Here is a 17758-nt window from a genome sequence, read left to right as displayed (position 1 = left end):
CGCAGTTCCGCCACCTTCTGCTCTGGAGTGTAAACGCTTCGCCTATGAGAAAAAGGAACCGAACGAAACACACGCGAACCGAACGATTCTGACGGTTTTCATAAATCGTCCCATCCCTAATATAGATTTATATATTGCTGATCCAACACGCCTCAATCAGCATCTAAACTGCATCTTCACCATGTAGCTGAGCTCTACAGAGTCCTGCTGACTAAAGGATCCAGCTCGGCTTACGCAGAGAATCATCTGAATGATGATGACACCGGAGGTGCAGAAGGTCCAGGAACTCCTGCCTGCCTGGAGGAAGAACATAAAGAGCAGAGGTTCTGGGTCTGAGGTTCTGGTTACCTTCCCAGCGTAGTGCAGCACGGTGAACATCAGCTTGTCCTTGTGCTGTTTGGGTTTGGAGAACTTGACGTGGCCTGTGTGGGTGTTCATCAGCTTGTCCACAAACGACTGGTCGGTGGCCTTCGGGAACCAGCACTCCTCGTCCAGCAGCGCCAGGATGCCTGGAGGATTGTTCTGGAATGACGCAGAACATAAAGATCTTAGCTTTACATCATTTCCAGGTGTCTCTGGCTTCCATGAAGCCGATCTCACCGGCCTCTCGATGAGCTCGATGCAGGGCTGCAGGTCCAGGCCGAAGTCGATGAAGTTCCACTCTATGCCCTCTCTCTTGTACTCCTCCTGCTCCATGATGAACATGGTGTGGTTGAAGAGCTGCTGCAGCCGCTCGTTGGTGTAGTTGATGCAGAGCTGCTCAAACGAGTTGTCCTGCAGGAGGGAGACGCTTCCGAGTTCAGAAGGCAGAAATCCATGAAACCAACAAACAACGTTCCTCTGCAGGACGTCACCTCGAAGATCTCAAAGCCAGCGATGTCCAGGATCCCCAGGAAGGACGACGACTGTCTTTTGCTCTTGTCCAGCGTCTTGTTGACCCTGGCGAGGATCCAGCGGAACAGGCGTTCATACATGGCCTTCGCCAGAGCCTCCACTGCAAAGTCAGCCTGGAAGCGACGGCGGATTTTAGGAGAACGCTTTCCGAGAGATGACGCTGACTGATGCCTGAAACGGATCAGTACCTGCTGTTTGGTCTGGGCCTTCTGCACCACCTCCCGCCCCACCTTGATCCTGGGTGTGAGGATGGCGCGGGTGAAGTCGGTCACGCTGATGCCCTGCAGGTGGCAGACCTTCTGAGCCGCTGCGTGTTGTTGGAAAGGAGAAGGAGTCAGAGAAGCTGCAGGTTTTCCTCACACACCTGGTGATGCAGAGTTGCTATGGTTACCGGTGTTGTCGGGCATGGTGGCCTGCTCGCTGTTCCTCTCCTTCTCTAACTTGATGTTCCCCAACTGGAGAACAGTGGAAACCACCTTCAACATCCCTGAAGGTTTAGAACAAGTGATTAGTTACTCTGCTAAACCATCAATCCATCCATCAACCCTCCATCCATCCCTGTAGTGCACTCCAGCAGCATGATTTCCCAGAATCCCCTTGGGTTTACTAAAATCCTGATCTTATATGCCAAGATTTAAGATCATTTCCCATCCTTGTGGTCCTGAGATATGGATCATGTTTAGTAGTGATGGGTCGGGCAACACCGATGCGTCGGCGCATGTGTCGGTCTCATAGAGCGAAACCTGTGTCGACGTGTGTATCGCTACGGAAAAGTCACGTGACTGAAACAGTACCTGTATCGGTCACGTGACCGATGTTTCGAACTGATTTATAAGCCTTTATAAGGAAGCCTTTATAAGGAAGCGCATCTGCCAACGAGATGCATCTGCCAAAACAATCTTGCGTGTTTTGCGAATATAAAATTTATCAGAAATTATGGAGCTTCCTCATGCAAAAAGAAAGGTTTCTGCCGTGTGGGACCACTTTGATGTCATTTCGGAAAATAAGGTATTTGTTTTCATTTCCTTGTTTCATCCTGTTCCTCTCAGAGTTTCCACTTGATTCATGTACTAACATACTATTTTTTTTTTTTTTTTTTTAAGATGACCTTTGGGAACATTTTGATCTCGAAGTGGGGAGGCAGACCAAAAGTGCCACAGCTGATGCCATCCTTGAGGTGCAGAGAAACATGGCAGAGGGCAATATTGCGAGGTCCCAGGATCCTCTTTTATATTGGAAAAACCAAAGGACTGTTTATCCAAACCTCTTCCGCCTGGCCTTAAAATTTTTGTGCACTCCAGCTTCATCTGTGCCGTGTGAGCGGGTGTTTTCCACAGCTGGAGAACTAATATCAAAAAAGACTGGATTTCAAAACGTTGCAACAACTTATTTTTTTGAATAAAAATTTGTAAAAAAAATACCAGTGAACAAGCATCTTCATTTACTACATGTTTACTTAGAGATTATTACATTATGATGCAGGTTCTCATTATTCATTGACTGTGTCTAAAATATCAAATATGTTTTAATAATAATACAATGCATCATACAATGAATTGCATCATATTAGTGTATATAATAGGTCATCAAATCAGTGTCAGTTAACTCTGTCAACTAGGTTGCCTGTAGGGATTTTTAATGTCCAGCAGGTGTCAGTATTCAGTGACACAGTATCGACACAGTATCAATACAGTTTGGTAATGTGTCGAAACATTTCATGACGCCTCATCAACCCATCACTACTGTTTAGAAACAGTCCAACGGGATTTTGACATAGTGGTTCAGTGTGTGTTCATCACTTGTCCCATATTCTTTTTTTTTTTCTGATTCTTAATGCTTAAATTTAAACATTAGTTTGCAACTTTGCTTCACTTACTATCACGGATTAAAGCTATTACTTCTGGATTATTGGTTGATATTCTTTATTTTGTTTCAAAGTAAATTCATGGTATTTGTTTTCCTTTTTACTCACCATTGTTTTTCCCAGTATTTCCTGCTAAATTGATAGATGATGATGATGTCATTGATTACCCTGCTGGGTTCTGACAATTAGAGGGTTTTCTTTGGAATAATGCTTTGTTTGTTTTTCTTTTTAAGTAACTTTTTTTGTTATCTTGTATCATATTGTTTATTTTGCGGACTCTTTCTTTATGTAGATGAGTTTGTAAATTAGATTAATAATTTTATTCTTGTTTTGTTTTGCTAATTGTTAATATAAGGACTGAGCTCTTGGAAGCTCAGAAATGGTTGTCAGAGTGAAAAGTGCTGAATAAAAGACAAAGGAGAAATATGGAACCAGTGGCCTTCTTTAGAGTTTCAAAGAACAACAATTTAAAAAGAGCAGCTAAATTACCAAGAAACACCGGGAACGGTTAGAGGGGGTCTATAGGTACCTAATCTCTCCTCCTCAGTGAAGCCCATGATCTCCATGGCTTCCAGAGTCTCGTCAAACAGCTGGTCGTCCTCCTGACCTGGAATCTCCACGTGACCCGCTCTCAGGAAGCGGTAGCTGTTGAAGTCCTCCAACAGAAGCTCCTCTGCAGGAACACAGAGAATCACAATCACCATCCAAAAACCCAGAGATGATCCCCTCTCTACCCCGTCCTGCAGGTCGGTCCTTCTCACCCCTCATCTTGTCTTTAGCTCCAGCCACCATGTAGTAGAAGATGTGGAAAGCTCTCTCAGTTTGGGCCTGACGGATGCAGCGCGACTTCTCAAGCAGATCTGTTCAGTTTGGGTGGGGTTAAGCAGACAATCCTTCATGTTGGTTCATTTAGGAAGACAGAGGAAATAAAAAAGCTCAGAAAAAGGATACAGGTGTCAATGTTGGCTCCAACGAGGAAGCCGGTCACGTCAAAGTTCAGCTTGATGAATTTCCCCTGTGGAAGGAGAGCAGCTGTGAAACATCTCTGAAGTTTATCTGTCAGGACGTAAGAACGCTGATGATCTGAAGCTCATTCTAAGTTAAACCCAAATGCAAAAGCTTGGAGAGAAATCCTAAAACTTGAAACCTTCTATTTTAATGTCTGAGAAGAAAAAAAAAAAGTACAAATCTGGAGGAGTTGTCGTTCTTGATGGTCTTGGCGTTGCCAAAGGCCTCCAGGATGGGGTTGGCCTGCAGCAGCTGCTTCTCCAGCTCCCCCTGCAGGTCAGAAACAGGCGGGACGTTATCCAGCAGGCGAGGGTTCATCCAAACAAACAACCCAGATGAGTTTTACTCACATAGGCCAAAGATCCTGACTGCTGCTGCAAGAAGAGTCAGAAAAACAAGCCGTTAAAAATATGTTTATTCATCTGGTTTATTTAACTTGAACCGACTGAAACAGCGGAGCGGAAAAAGCCAGAAATGAATCTTCAGCCCGAAAGGTCATTTCTAGATGAAACACGACTATAACCCTTAGTAGGAGGCGATATTAAGCTCTACACTGGGAAAAAAAAATCTAGAAAAGTTATTTTTTCTTAAAATAAGTGCATTTTTTCTTAGATTCAGGAGATAAAAGAGACATTTTGCCAATAGACCAAGACAATTTACACTTAAAATAAGAAAAACACAATTGCATTGTCTTATTTTAAGTGCATATCATCTAATTATCTTATTTTAATAGTAAAACTACTCATTCCATTGGCAAACTATCTCATTTACCTGCTCTAATTTAGGGGAAATACACTAAATTTCAGAAGTTTTTACTTATTTCTAGATCATTTTTCCAGTGTATCTGTTTTTTTTTGGCAGTTATTCCTCATTCAGAGGGAAGCAACAGAAGAGCAGAGACCCCAGCAGCTGCAGCAGGAGGAGAAACCAGCACCAAGGAGTCTGTCCTCACCTTGGCCACAGCTGCAGCGACCGAGTCCTGTGACATACAGGAAAATTCAGAATTTAAGGATTTTAGATGGGTAAAACACGGAAGCTTTCACAGCCAACTTTGCGTTTGATTAAACCGGATTTTAAGAGAGGATCTCTGGATCAGAGAAGGTGGAGGAGCAGAAACTCAGACACCTTCTACCCTGATGACGTCCAATCATCCCTGACTTTAGTGCTGCGTCGGATCCAGGAGAGTTTGGGACCAGGAAACAGTCTGGGATGGATGGAGGACCAGCCAAGGTGAAATAAGACCTGACGTCACCAAACGGCCGCTTCATCAGGTTCCTCTGAGACCTCGCTGTACAACACTTCCTGAAGATTCCCTGCAGGATTAGGATCAGCTGACTGAGGTCCACTGAGAGGTCAGTGCAGGGGGGTTACCATTAGGCAACACTAGGCAGCTGCCTAGGGCCCCAAGTTCCTGGGGGCCCCATAAAACTCTGTTTCCATGTATGGTTAATACAACTATTCCTTATCTGTGCACATTAAATATGTTTTTGATAAAAATCCTTTTGCTAAAATTCCATCAGAACGCTGATAATATTAAGTGTGTCTCAGCCCCCCCCCCCTTCAGTGTCCACCATATTGGATCAGTCTATTTGCTGCACATGTTCAGAAAGGTCCAAACAGACAGCAGCAAACCATTTGAAAACAAACGATGCAAAGAGCAGTGTTGCCAACTTAGCGCTTTAGTCGCTATATTTAGCCACTTTTCAGACCCCTCTAGCACTTTGATTTCTAAAAAGCTCCTAGCGCCAAATCTAGAGACTTTTTTCTGCTACTGGAGACTTTGGAGACAACATCTAAAAGCAGCGAACTCTGCTCTCCAGAGCGAGTAGATTGGTAACCCCACCTCCTGCTCTCCTCTATCTTGTCTGCTGTCATGATTCATGCAGCTATTATTTCATCCAAATGAAAAATGGAGAACAGATAAGCAGATCATGGCTTGTCTACAGTGAAAAGAAGGACTGGGTTATTTACTTTGGCCTTTTTGGAAACACAGGAAGGAGCAATCAGCTAAGTGAGCTTAGTGCTTGGAAAAAATCTTTCATTCCTTTAGAGACAGCATGAAAAGTCAGCTGAGTACAAAACATAGAGAGGAAAACAAGAAGAAACGGGACAAGAAGAGAGGGACACAATAGTAGCCCACTTCCTGGCACTGGAGTGACCCCCTCCTCCTGGGCGTGCATATTTTTTTCCTCTGACTCCACCCTTTCACAGATTTACAGGGTCTGACCAGGAGATGGCGCTTTCCTTTTAGATGCTAATGTCCACAAATTATGACAGAATATTTAGGAAAGTGGGGGAATTTAAAATGGCTACTACTGTGGATCCCCTGAGAGAAATTGGCAGCATCACCCTGTAGCTAAATGAACCACACTGGAAAAATCCAAATCTAGATAAGTCATTTTTTCTTAAAATAAATGCATTTGTTCTTGGATTGAGGAGGTAAAGAAGACATTTTGCCAATGGAACAAGACAATTTACACTTAAAATAAGAAAGCACAACTGCATTGTCTTTTTTCAAGTACATATCTAATTATTTTATTTTAAGAGTAAAAATACTCATTCCATTGGCAAACTATCTCAATTACCTACTCAAATTAAGGGTAAATACACTTAATTTAAGACATTATTACTTATTTCTAGATTGTTTTTCCAATGCAGTTCCAAAAAAAGCTGAAAAACACTTCAATCTGCATGTTTTCTAAGCCATAACGAGGCTTTATTTTGGGCTACTCTATAAAAACCTGGAGCTCAAAGCTACTCCAGACATTTTGAATTTAAAAGCTTCCTGGATGGGAAGAAAAATGTCTTCAAACTTGAAAAAAAAACAAGTCCAGTGGATTGTTTTTTTTTTACTTTTGGAATGACTGTGACCTGGATGACAGAGAATCTTCCCCAGCATAAATAAACCAGTCTAAGTTCTGGTTTCAGACCAGTCTGGGCCAGCAGGTCCAGAAGTCCTGGAATTCCCATTAAAGATGAGGAAACATTCACCCTCTGGATGAAATCCTCCATCAGAGAACCAGAAACATGTCTGATCAGCTGAGGGTCAGAGCTAACAGCTGTTAGCTTAGTTAGCTCTGAAGCTGAACTCTGGGTCACATGACCCATTCAGAGACGGATCAACCCTCTGAGGTCACAGAGGAGCATCGATTCGCACTAAATGCTGAACATTGACCTAAATACTTACTTATTTATTTAAAAAATAAAAAAAACAACAAAACATAAATGTTAAACAGGAAGGTACTTTTAGGTTACTTTCAGTGAAACTAGAGGGAGAAGGGGTATGAAAAATAAGTTTACCCCTTTTCAGACAATTTACAGTAAGAATTAATCAATGACAGACATTAGGGTAAATATAATGCTTGTTAATGATAAACATTGTTTAGTGCATTTCTATTTATGTTTATTCAATTATTTAAATCGAATCGGAACAAGAAATTTAAGTTAATGTTTACCAAACCAGTATTTCTGAAATTGATTTAATTATTGTTATTATTTGATCATTTCTGAAATTGGAATTGTTTTATTTATTACTATTCGTTCCTTTGATTTATTTATTTTATTTGTTAATTTGTTACTATTATTATTGTCTGAAATAAATAAATATTCATTCATAAAAATATTCATTCAAAATCATTTAATATTTCTCAAATTATACTGATAGTTTGGTCAAATGTTGCAAACTGTTATTTTAAACTGAAAAGTCAATCTTTTTTATATTAATCTTGTGTGTATCTGTGAGTTTTCTTCTTTACTTATTTTATTCGTTTTTATTCGTGCGCACGAAATACTTATTAATAATATTAATATCATTCCTCGACAACTGGGTAAGCAAATCGAGTGCGCCTTCTCTAAGGTCTAAGGCGCGCTCGATTTGCTTACCCAGTCGGTCTCCGCCAGTCACGTTACATTTGTTGCTAAGACGCCATTTTAGGTGGAAAAGGCGTAGTGTAAACAACCGCAGCATAGCTAAACGAAGGACTAAAGGCCCGTTTACATAGCAGCCTGTCCAAAATAAATCATTACAGTTAACATAAGCCTGAAAACAGGGGCGGATTTATTGATATTATTAAGTATTTCGTGCGCACGTTATACTTATTGCGTGGCCGCAAAATACTACTTCGTGGCCACAATTAAACATTTTTTTTTGACCATGTCATCAGAGGGGCTCCGTAAGAAGATACTGTAGGAGGGAGAGAAAAACTAAAGTTTCTCTGTGAGACAAATGAAAAAAGCAAAACAAACACATTTTTCCTATTTAATGCAAATTTCTACTTACAGGGTTGATGTCTTTCTTGCCTTTATGAGACGAGGCGACGACGGCCAGGTACTGAATCACCTTCTTGGTGTTTTCTGTCTTCCCGGCTCCAGATTCCCCACTAATTGGAAAAAAATAAACATTTTTGACTCTTTAACAGGCAGAAAACATCTGATTATTTGATCAAAAAAATGTTTCTCTAAAAAGAAAGTTCTTTAAATGTGAAATGATTCCATCCTGTTCAATAAATGATCAGTGTTTTTAATTCAGAGTAATTTTCATGTGAATGTGCTTTACTGGAGGCATCCATGTTTGTCAAAGAACACTACTGCCACCTACTGGTTAGTGACGTCACGGTGCGGTATCGGCTGTTGATCAAGTCCCAGTGCTGTATCTGGTGTTTGTCACAACGCGCTATTATCCAAGTCATCTTGAAAACATTCTTCTTCCAAATGTTGGCTACATATTACGGGTTTTTTCTCTGGCCAGAAGTTCGATGGCAAATCCTCCCTCTTCAAGTTGGCGATCCAACGACCAACCCGTCCGTGGAGGATCAGGAATCAGAAAGGTGGAATAACTCTTTTTTTCACTTTTACCCGATGTATTCCAGCATCCAGCTGCCATGCACGTGGGCATTGTCAGTTTCACTATAGCTCTGGTGAATTTCAATGGTGAAGTCCTCTGGAAATCTTCAATAATTGTTGTTGATTGCAGATGTGTCTAGTAGTTCCCATTGATTTAGCTTGGAAAGCGGGGAGAATGGCGCTAGGCTTACCGCACCGTGACGTCACTGCTGGAAGATGGCAGGAGGGAGGGGTTACTATATTTGGGCAAAAATGGCTGCTCCCAGACTCGGTGATGGCAAGAAAAATAATTATTGTTTTAATTTTTTTACTGATTAACACTAATTTCATACAATCACTGCAAACGTTTTAGTTTTAGGTATAAATAAAGATCCATTGATTATTCCTGCTGACTGAACTTTTCCTTTAACAAGTTTAGCTCCTCAGATTTAAATATCTTTCAAAAAATAAGCTGAGCAGGTAAATAAGAGAATCTGGCAATAAAATTAGTATTTATTTAAAGAAAGTAAGATATTTTGATATTATGAAACTAAATTAAGAAAATAGGTAAGTGTATATTTCTTATTTTAAATGTAAATCATCTTGTTCAACTTAATCTCTTATTTATCGGCTCAAATCCAGGGAAAATGTTTTTATTTCAGAAACAATGAACTGATGTTTTTATTTTTTGCAGTGGTGTGAAAACTAACTAAAGGTTTTATGTCAGAGAGGATTAAAAATATCTTAAATAAAAGTGTGAACTCTGCTTTCTGTTGTGCTCTGCCTCCTTGAATTAAGGATTTATGGTGAAATGATGTAATATATGGCGTTTTGACTCACGTGCAGAGAATAGATTGATCCTCACGGTCTGTGAAGAGAGAGAGAGAGAGAGAGAATGAAGCTGAGCAGAGAAACCCTCCTCTTGCTCAAATGAAGGTAAATATCTCTGAGATTATCCTCCGTGGCTCTAAATATAGCAGGTGGATGCAGGACTCTGTCTGCTCCATGTATGGCTGTTCTGGGGCTGAATGGAAAGTTGGGAGCTAGTTTGAGGTCGGCACGCTCTGAGGCGTCAGGCAGGTCCGCTCACGGCCAGCAGCACGCCTCACTCATCCATGATGGATGCAGTCAGCTTCCAGATGAGTGAGGATGCTTGGCCGTAGAAACCCCCCCCCTCAGAACTGCTGAGTGGGGGGTTCTCTGAGGAGCAGCTAGACGTCTTAGAAGCGCTTATTTCTGCAGGAATAACAAATTTTTATCTTCCATGTTGGCCTTCAGAAGTTATAAACCCAGCAGACGATGAATAAAGCATTTTAAAGCTCTACGAAAGCCCTGAAAGGGAAACAAAGACATTTTTATTTCCCCTTAGGCTTTGACAACACTATAAAAAAAAAAAGAAGAAAACATTAGTTTTGTTTTTTTTTGGGCATAAAAAATATATCCAGATGTGAAAACCTGAAAAACGAAGCATTAAAGGGAAAATAATAAGTTAAAGCAGAAAACGATGCTGGTCATCACAGATAGAAGTTCTGCTAACGTTCATGGTTTTGTCATGAAATGTGGGGAAACCATCTTTTGAATTTGGCTGCCTGAGAAGTTTAGGAATCCCATGTCTAACCAGTCCCAATATGTACTACTGATTTTTTCCTGGAATAAATTCAGAAGCTGATATTGCTCCCCCCCCTCCCCAATTTACATAATAAAAAGGACAAAATAACAAACATTGCCATTTTTTCTCAGTTTAGATACAAATAAAACAATTAAATCCAACCTTATTATTCAGGTATGAATCAATACTTATTTCAAAAAAGTTAAAAAACAATCTACTGGACTTTTTTCCTCAAGTTTAAAGACATTTCTCTTCCCTTCAAGGAAGATTTTTTAATTTAAAATGTCAGAAATAGCGTTTAGTTCCGGGTTTAACCAGCAGTCCAACAAAGCCTTGTTTTTGTTTAGAAAACATGCAAATTAAGACGGATGAACGGGTCCCCCTCTTTGGAATGGGAGTCGTGTTATCTTAAGGAATGGCTGCTGGATGTGCTAATCCCATAACAGTACAAGAGAATGATATAAATATTCTCCTAAATTATCAGTTGATTGATGCATCAGTCTATTTCTAATCACGATACAAAACCCCCGCAAATATCTCTAAAACTTAAACTTTTAGGTTTCAAAGCTAGCGGGTTTTTTGCTACAGGAGGGACTGGTGCACTTTACATTTTTTATTAGGAAACAACCTTATGAGGAAACATTAAAGCAAATTCCCAGAAATTAACTAAAAAGTAAAAAATTGGGATGAATAAAAGAAAAGCTTCATTATTCATAAACTGGTTTAAAGATGGAGAGATGCATAAACCTGCCTAGGTTAGACCTGACCTGTCCCATCAGAGGAAACAGGCTGAAAGTCCAGCTTTGCTAAAAGGTTTGAATACCTGCATAAATCTATGCAGATAAACCCTCCAGAACCTGATGAAAGAGGAACAGGGGTCACCTTGCAGCATGTTCCTGTAGGCGTTATCGGTGATGGAGTAGATATGCGGCGGCACCTCATGGCGTTTCTTGCCCTTGTACATCTCGATGATCTTCTCAGAGTATATTGGCAGCATCTTGTAGGGATTCACCACCACACAGAACAGACCTGAGTACGTCTGGAGAGGGAAGGAATCACAGTTGTTTGTAATGATATTCCAAGTGGGATTAATATTAAATTTATATTCATTTTTTCCTGTATTAGACCTAAAAGTTAACCTGTTTTCTGTAGTAAAACTGTAATAAAACTCTTAGAACATCCATCATTAACCTGATCTGTATTTGTGTGGAAAACTTTTTTATAACAATAGATAAATAAATGATTAATGCTCTAATTTTTGCTCCTTGTCTTAATGTTCTTACAAAGACTGCAGGGACTCAAAACTCAAATTTTACCGTTTCAGTAAAATGTTTTGTCTTTTCAGACCCAAAAGCAAAGAAATTAATCTATGGCCTTTTCTCAATATGTGCATATGCCGCCAGACAGGCTAACGTTAGCCCGTCTGCTGCGGTCAGGGCTAACGCTAGCCCATCTCCAGCGGCAAGGGATAACGTTAGCCCATCTGCAGCATCCAGGGCTAACGTTAGCCTGTCTGCAGTGGCCATTGCTAACGTTGGCCCGTCTGCAGTAGCCAGGGCTAACATTAGTCCGTCTGCAGCATCCAGTGCTAACGTTGGCCTGTCTGCAGTGGCCAGGCCTAACATTAGCCCGTCTGCAGCATCCAGTGCTAACGTTGGCCCGTCTGCAGCATCCATGGCTAACATTGGCCCGTCTGCAGCATCCAGTGCTAACGTTGGCCCGTCTGCAGCATCCAGGGCTAACATTGGCCCGTCTGCAGCATCCAGTGCTAAGGTTGGCCCGTCTGCAGCATCCAGTGCTAAGGTTGGCCCGTCTGCAGCATCCAGGGCTAACGTTGGCCCGTCTGCAGCATCCAGTGCTAACGTTGGCCCGTCTGCAGTGGCCAGGCCTAACATTAGCCCGTCTGCAGCATCCAGTGCTAACGTTGGCCCGTCTGCAGCCTCCATGGCTAACATTGGCCCGTCTGCAGCATCCAGTGCTAACGTTGGCCCGTCTGCAGCATCCAGTGCTAACGGCCCGTCTGCAGCATCCAGTGCTAAGGTTGGCCCGTCTGCAGCATCCAGTGCTAACGGCCCGTCTGCAGCATCCAGTGCTAACGTTGGCCCGTCTGCAGCGGCCAGGCCTAACATTAGCCCGTCTGCAGCATCCAGGGCTAACGTTAGCCCGTCTGCAGTGGCCAGGCCTAACATTAGCCCGTCTGCAGCATCCAGTGCTAACGTTGGCCCGTCTGCAGCATCCATGGCTAACATTGGCCCATCTGCAGCATCCAGTGCTAACGTTGGCCCGTCTGCAGCATCCAGGGCTAACATTGGCCCGTCTGCAGCATCCAGTGCTAAGGTTGGCCCGTCTGCAGCATCCAGTGCTAAGGTTGGCCCGTCTGCAGCATCCAGGGCTAACGTTGGCCCGTCTGCAGCATCCAGTGCTAACGTTGGCCCGTCTGCAGTGGCCAGGCCTAACATTAGCCCGTCTGCAGCATCCAGTGCTAACGTTGGCCCGTCTGCAGCATCCATGGCTAACATTGGCCCGTCTGCAGCATCCAGTGCTAACGTTGGCCCGTCTGCAGCATCCAGTGCTAACGGCCCGTCTGCAGCATCCAGTGCTAAGGTTGGCCCGTCTGCAGCATCCAGGGCTAACGTTGGCCCGTCTGCAGCATCCAGTGCTAACGTTGGCCCGTCTGCAGCATCCATGGCTAACATTGGCCCGTCTGCAGCATCCAGTGCTAACGTTGGCCCGTCTGCAGCATCCATGGCTAACGTTAGCTTGTCTGCAGTGGCCATTGCTAACGTTGGCCCGTCTGCAGTGGCCAGGGCTAACATTAACCCGTCTGCAGCATCCAGTGCTAAGGTTGGCCCGTCTGCAGCATCCAGGGCTAATGTTAGCCCGTCTGCAGCATCCAGGTATAACGTTAGCCTGTCTGCAGTGGCCATTGCTAACGTTAGCCTGTCTGCAGTGGCCATTGCTAACGTTAGCCCGTCTGCAGCGGCCAGGGCTAACATTGGCCCGTCTGCAGCATCCAGGGCTAACATTGGCCCGTCTGCAGCATCCAGGGCTAACGTTAGCCCGTCTGCAGCATCCAGGGCTAACGTTAGCCCATCTGCAGCATCCAGGGCTAACATTGGCCCGTCTGCAGCATCCAGGGCTAATGTTAGCCCGTCTGCAGCATCCAGGTCTAACGTTAGCCTATCTGCAGCATCCAGGGCTAACATTAGCCCGTCTGCAGCAGCCCTCTCTCTGCATAGCCGTGTGTGAAGTACCGCTGGCTCTGATGGTGATTTATTTTGTTTTATTTGGCAAAATGTTCATTTGATTTGTGTTTATCTGACTATGTTCATCATTATTCCCCCACTAAATGAAAAAAGTCATAATTTATTATTATCTAGAGACTATTAATAACAGGAGTTGAAATGCAGCTCCAGACTAGCTTTGAATGTGGTGATGTCATCAGTACGCTGCTGTTCTAATTGACCCAGATCTATGCTGCATGCTCCCATTATCCCCGATTCTAGACTTTCCTGGGTTCTTTTCAAGAACATACTTGGCGAGAACACGAGTCCTTACTCGCGTTCTAGTGAATAGAGAAACGATTTAAGAATCAGTGGCCATCTGACTGCTAGCAAGCTAACATTTTCATAAGCTAAAGTTAGACTCTTTATAAAAGCAAAAAAACACAAACTGGTAAAAATTTCCTAAACATTAATTGTGTTTTAACTTTTAAGTGTAGATTTTATTTTCCCTGTGCTGTGAACCACATTTTGATTAAATAACAAATACAGCAAATATAAAAGTTTTACTACCATGCTAAGTATGCTAAACTATAAGCTATAATTAAAGTTTCTTTGTTTGCTAACTAAAGGTAAATTGCTAGCATCAAATTAACATGCTAACATCATCTTTAGCAGGCTAACAAAGCTATATTGGTCTTAATTTAAGGCTCCAAATAACTTTGGAACTTTATTATTATTATTTTCTTTTTTATTTTGTTGCATTCATTTCTACATTAATACGTTGTTTAACTATTGGGCCTCCGTACTTTAGAGAAATACTGTGTTATCGGGCTGTAATGCATGTAACTGGAACAAGCTGGACTTTAATTCATTTCAGTTTATTTCTATAGCTCCAATTCACACCCTGTCATCTCAGGTCACTTTCCAGTTCACCAGATCATCCAGTCAGATTGATTCAAAGTTTTCTATCTAAGGAAAACCAGCTGATTGCATCGACTCATTGACTGTTCAGCAATCCCTCACACTAAGCATGCTTGTAGCGACAGTGGAGAGGAAAAACTCCCTTTGAACAGGAAGAAACCTCAGGAATAACCAGGCTTAGTGTGAGCAGGCATCTGGAATCTTGAGGTGCTTGAGGTGTTTCTCACATAGATCAGGCTGGAGAAGTATCTCTCTCTCAGGTTGTGCAGGACGGACGCTTCGTTGAGGAAAGTCAGAGCGGCCATGTCCTCCACCTTGCTGAACTTGGGTGGATTCATCTTCTGGATATCATCTTTGTTCAGCGTCACCTTCTGCCCGTTGGAGAGCTCCACCAGAACCTGAAACACCCAGTCCAGAGGAGAAAGTGTTTGATTTAATCATAAAAATTACTTTTTTGGCTTTCATTAGACATGAGCTAAAACTATTTCAGTGCTTTTATTACTTAAACATTATTACACATCATTCAACATCCTAAAAAAATAGCAAGTATAAATCATCCAACAGGTTGTCCAACAGGTTTTTTATTTTTCATTATTAATTGTTTTAGACTAAAATTATAAAATCATGTGGCTGTAATGTAGACAAGAACATCTAAAGCAAAAAAGCGAGAGCCAGTTCTCTGACAAAACGCTCCAGGTTTGTCTGCGGGGGAAACAGGCCGCTTTCATTAAGGCAGGTTAGACCTTATCTTCCACAGGCTGACTCTAAATGAGCAATCAATACATCTATAGCATCATGCTTGGGCTACGGTAATAGCAGGGGGGATTTACCATTAGGCAATACTAAGCAGTTGCCTAGGTAAAAGCGCTTTACAGGTCATGATCTGGCCTGTTTGCTCCTCCTTAATTGGATATTCCTTTCACCTGTCTTTTTTCCTCCCTGACTCAATTATAATGTATGCCTTTCACCTGTTTCCTTTTGGTTATATTCAGTTCAGCCTGAGCATTCAGTGCCAGATCATCATTTTACTTTCTGTTAGCCTGTCTGTTAGTTTTATTCCTTGGTTCATGTCCTGGATCCTGGCAGCCAGTGGAAGGAGGGTTTGGTGTCTGTCTCGTCTCCTGATCGTCCACTGTTCCTCCCCCGCGGAGTCCTCTGGGTTTTTGGCTCTATATGTGGGGAGGTTCAGTTTTTATCTCAGTAGGCCTGGCTCCAGGGAGGAGACCAGTTTAAAGTTCCTGCATCAAGTTCTGGTTCCACGTCTGGTCACGCTTCCGAACTCTGTCAGACTCTGACAGAAGCCTGGATCCTGCCACCTGTCTGTTCCAGCCTGATCTGGATCCTGTTCTGTCTGTTCCTGTCTGTTCTGGATCCCTGACCAGGATCGGCTTTCCTGCATGACCTCTGGGACTGCTGGGGACACCTTGGACTGGACTGTTAAACCAGGTAAGTGACCAACTCAGATAATCATCTTCTGTCAGATGATCTTGGTCACTTACCTGTGTTTCTCCCACTACAGAGCACCTGAGATTGGGCGGTGCCTCGCCCCCCGCCTGCAGTTGCCGCGTGCCACAGATCCTAGCAGCTCCCCTTTTAGCTTTGTTTTTCATTAAATAAACCCTTTGAACTTTCCCACTGACTGCCTCATTGAATACTGGGTCCATCTGTCCTCGTTTTTTGACATTACACTACATTCCGTCATTCACCTAGTCACACACACACTGATGGTGGCAAGCTGCAGGGAAGTGGGCTGCTATTCGGTTGGCATTTAGCTGGGAAGGGCCATTTTGAATGGCTGCTACTGTATATGTCGTATGGTTTATTTGCAGGGCTGCGCTCCTGGTTCTGTATGTAAAAGTGTAGCAATGAGGGGTAGAGAGGAACCAGGAAAGACCTGAAGACAGATGACGAACGATCGGTAATAAAACGGAGGAGCGAGGCGCAGTCACTCTCTGCCTGCATTAGATTTACCCACAGAATGTGTAGCGAGCCTGAAAACATGGTTGGTTTTATTGGATGAGGAATCAATGGACTGAAAAAAAGGAAAAACATTTGTTGTCCCAAACAAAATGTGTCTCAAAGCTGTTTTATTATGCAGCTGGGATCCACTGGCATCTGTAAAGAAATGGTCGTTTTTAACCTGCTTCTTTAGATCCTGATTGGCCATATCTTGGCACTGATGACTGGCTTCATTACTTATTTCATTCACCTGTCTAACTCTGCCTGGTTTCTCATCACTGCTCATATGATCCACCTGCTGCTGCCTGTATTTAAGGTGCTTGCATCCAGTCATCAGAGACAGATTATCTTTTTCTCTCTAGCCAATGGTGAGACTGCCTTGATGTTTCTGATTTCCCGATCCTGACCTGTTCTGCCTCTCAGATACTGAGCCTTCCTGTTCCCGTCTGAACGGTTTGCCTGAACTGTCTTTGGACTCGTGGATCCCTGAGCCTCCGTGCTCCTGTTCTGATTTATTTGCCTGAATACTGGGTCCTTCTGTTCTGAGATGCGACACTGATCTATAATGATAACGAGGGGCCAAAGGGTGACCCCTGAGAAACGCAACTGATTGATTAACGAGATCATTAGAATCTGTACCTGTTCTCCTTTGTCCTCCTTGATGCTAGCAGGCTCGAACCCCTCCCTCTCTGATGGGACCCACACCATCTTCTTGGCCATCCAGTCGGCCTGGGCCACCCCACTGTTACGGAAGTCGTTTTCAAGGAAGAGGAATTTGCTGTCATCGGTAGGGAGGTCGGCCATGTTGGAAAGGTTGGTGGGGGCGGAGCTTCGGAAAGGGGCGTCAGCAGCAGAAACGGAGGCGTTTGTGGGCGATTCAGAGGTGGCGGAACAGATGTTGAGGTTGGCGTCAGTGGTTTGGGTTGATGTGACCTCTGGCTGTTTGACCTCTGGCCTGCTGACGTCACACAAGTTAAACATCAACATTCTTGGTTAATTGAAGAACATTTAGAAAGGAAATGAAGTGTAATGAATAGTTTCTGTAGCAAAATCAAGATTATAACACTTCTTTATATCTTGCAACATTATTAGCTTAAATTCAAACTAAAACTGAGACCAATCGACAACAATATAAAAGCACATATGATGCTTTCATTCCACGGTTACAGTTTAAAAAGATCTATAAAAACATGAAATAAAGGTAAGATCTTAATCATATAAGACTATTTTACTTTTAATGTTTTACCTGAAGGTCAGCAGTCAAAGCTGGACTCTCCAGTTATATCTGATGTGCTCTGATCAGGGTTGCCAGATCTGTCTGACTGTTTCCAGCTCAAACACAACCTAAAACCCGCTGAACCCAATAAGAACCGTCCTCAAACCCTGCAGAACCTTCTGCTTAAGTCTAGGGACGTATCAAATAACTAATTCAATTCAATTATATTCCTTTTTTTGCAT

At 42.8% G+C, this 17758-nt stretch overlaps 1 protein-coding gene across 1 annotated transcript in view; it reads right to left on the bottom strand.

Annotated features, from left to right (window-relative positions):
• The window catches only part of LOC119796881 (myosin-11-like), a 51301-nt gene that overhangs the window by 22436 nt on the left and 11107 nt on the right, over positions 1–17758 (bottom strand). The window contains exons 3-18 of the mRNA XM_038305646.1: positions 16940–17258; positions 14569–14739; positions 11079–11235; positions 9428–9455; positions 8046–8145; positions 4719–4745; positions 4117–4140; positions 3944–4036; positions 3710–3773; positions 3520–3618; positions 3288–3431; positions 1286–1381; positions 1083–1201; positions 855–1007; positions 601–774; positions 349–522 (exon numbers count right to left, since the gene is read on the bottom strand). Of these exons, the coding sequence (XP_038161574.1) occupies positions 349–522; positions 601–774; positions 855–1007; positions 1083–1201; positions 1286–1381; positions 3288–3431; positions 3520–3618; positions 3710–3773; positions 3944–4036; positions 4117–4140; positions 4719–4745; positions 8046–8145; positions 9428–9455; positions 11079–11235; positions 14569–14739; positions 16940–17104 (1788 nt within the window). The 5' untranslated portion in view covers positions 17105–17258. The remainder of the gene's footprint in view (positions 1–348; positions 523–600; positions 775–854; positions 1008–1082; positions 1202–1285; positions 1382–3287; positions 3432–3519; positions 3619–3709; positions 3774–3943; positions 4037–4116; positions 4141–4718; positions 4746–8045; positions 8146–9427; positions 9456–11078; positions 11236–14568; positions 14740–16939; positions 17259–17758) is intronic.

Source organism: Cyprinodon tularosa, unplaced genomic scaffold (genome assembly GCF_016077235.1).
Source record: "Cyprinodon tularosa strain WSP-4 unplaced genomic scaffold, ASM1607723v1 ctg560, whole genome shotgun sequence".
NCBI lineage: Eukaryota > Metazoa > Chordata > Actinopteri > Cyprinodontiformes > Cyprinodontidae > Cyprinodon > Cyprinodon tularosa.
Note: the sequence above shows the minus strand (reverse complement) of the source record. Positions and strands in the feature narration are given on the sequence as shown.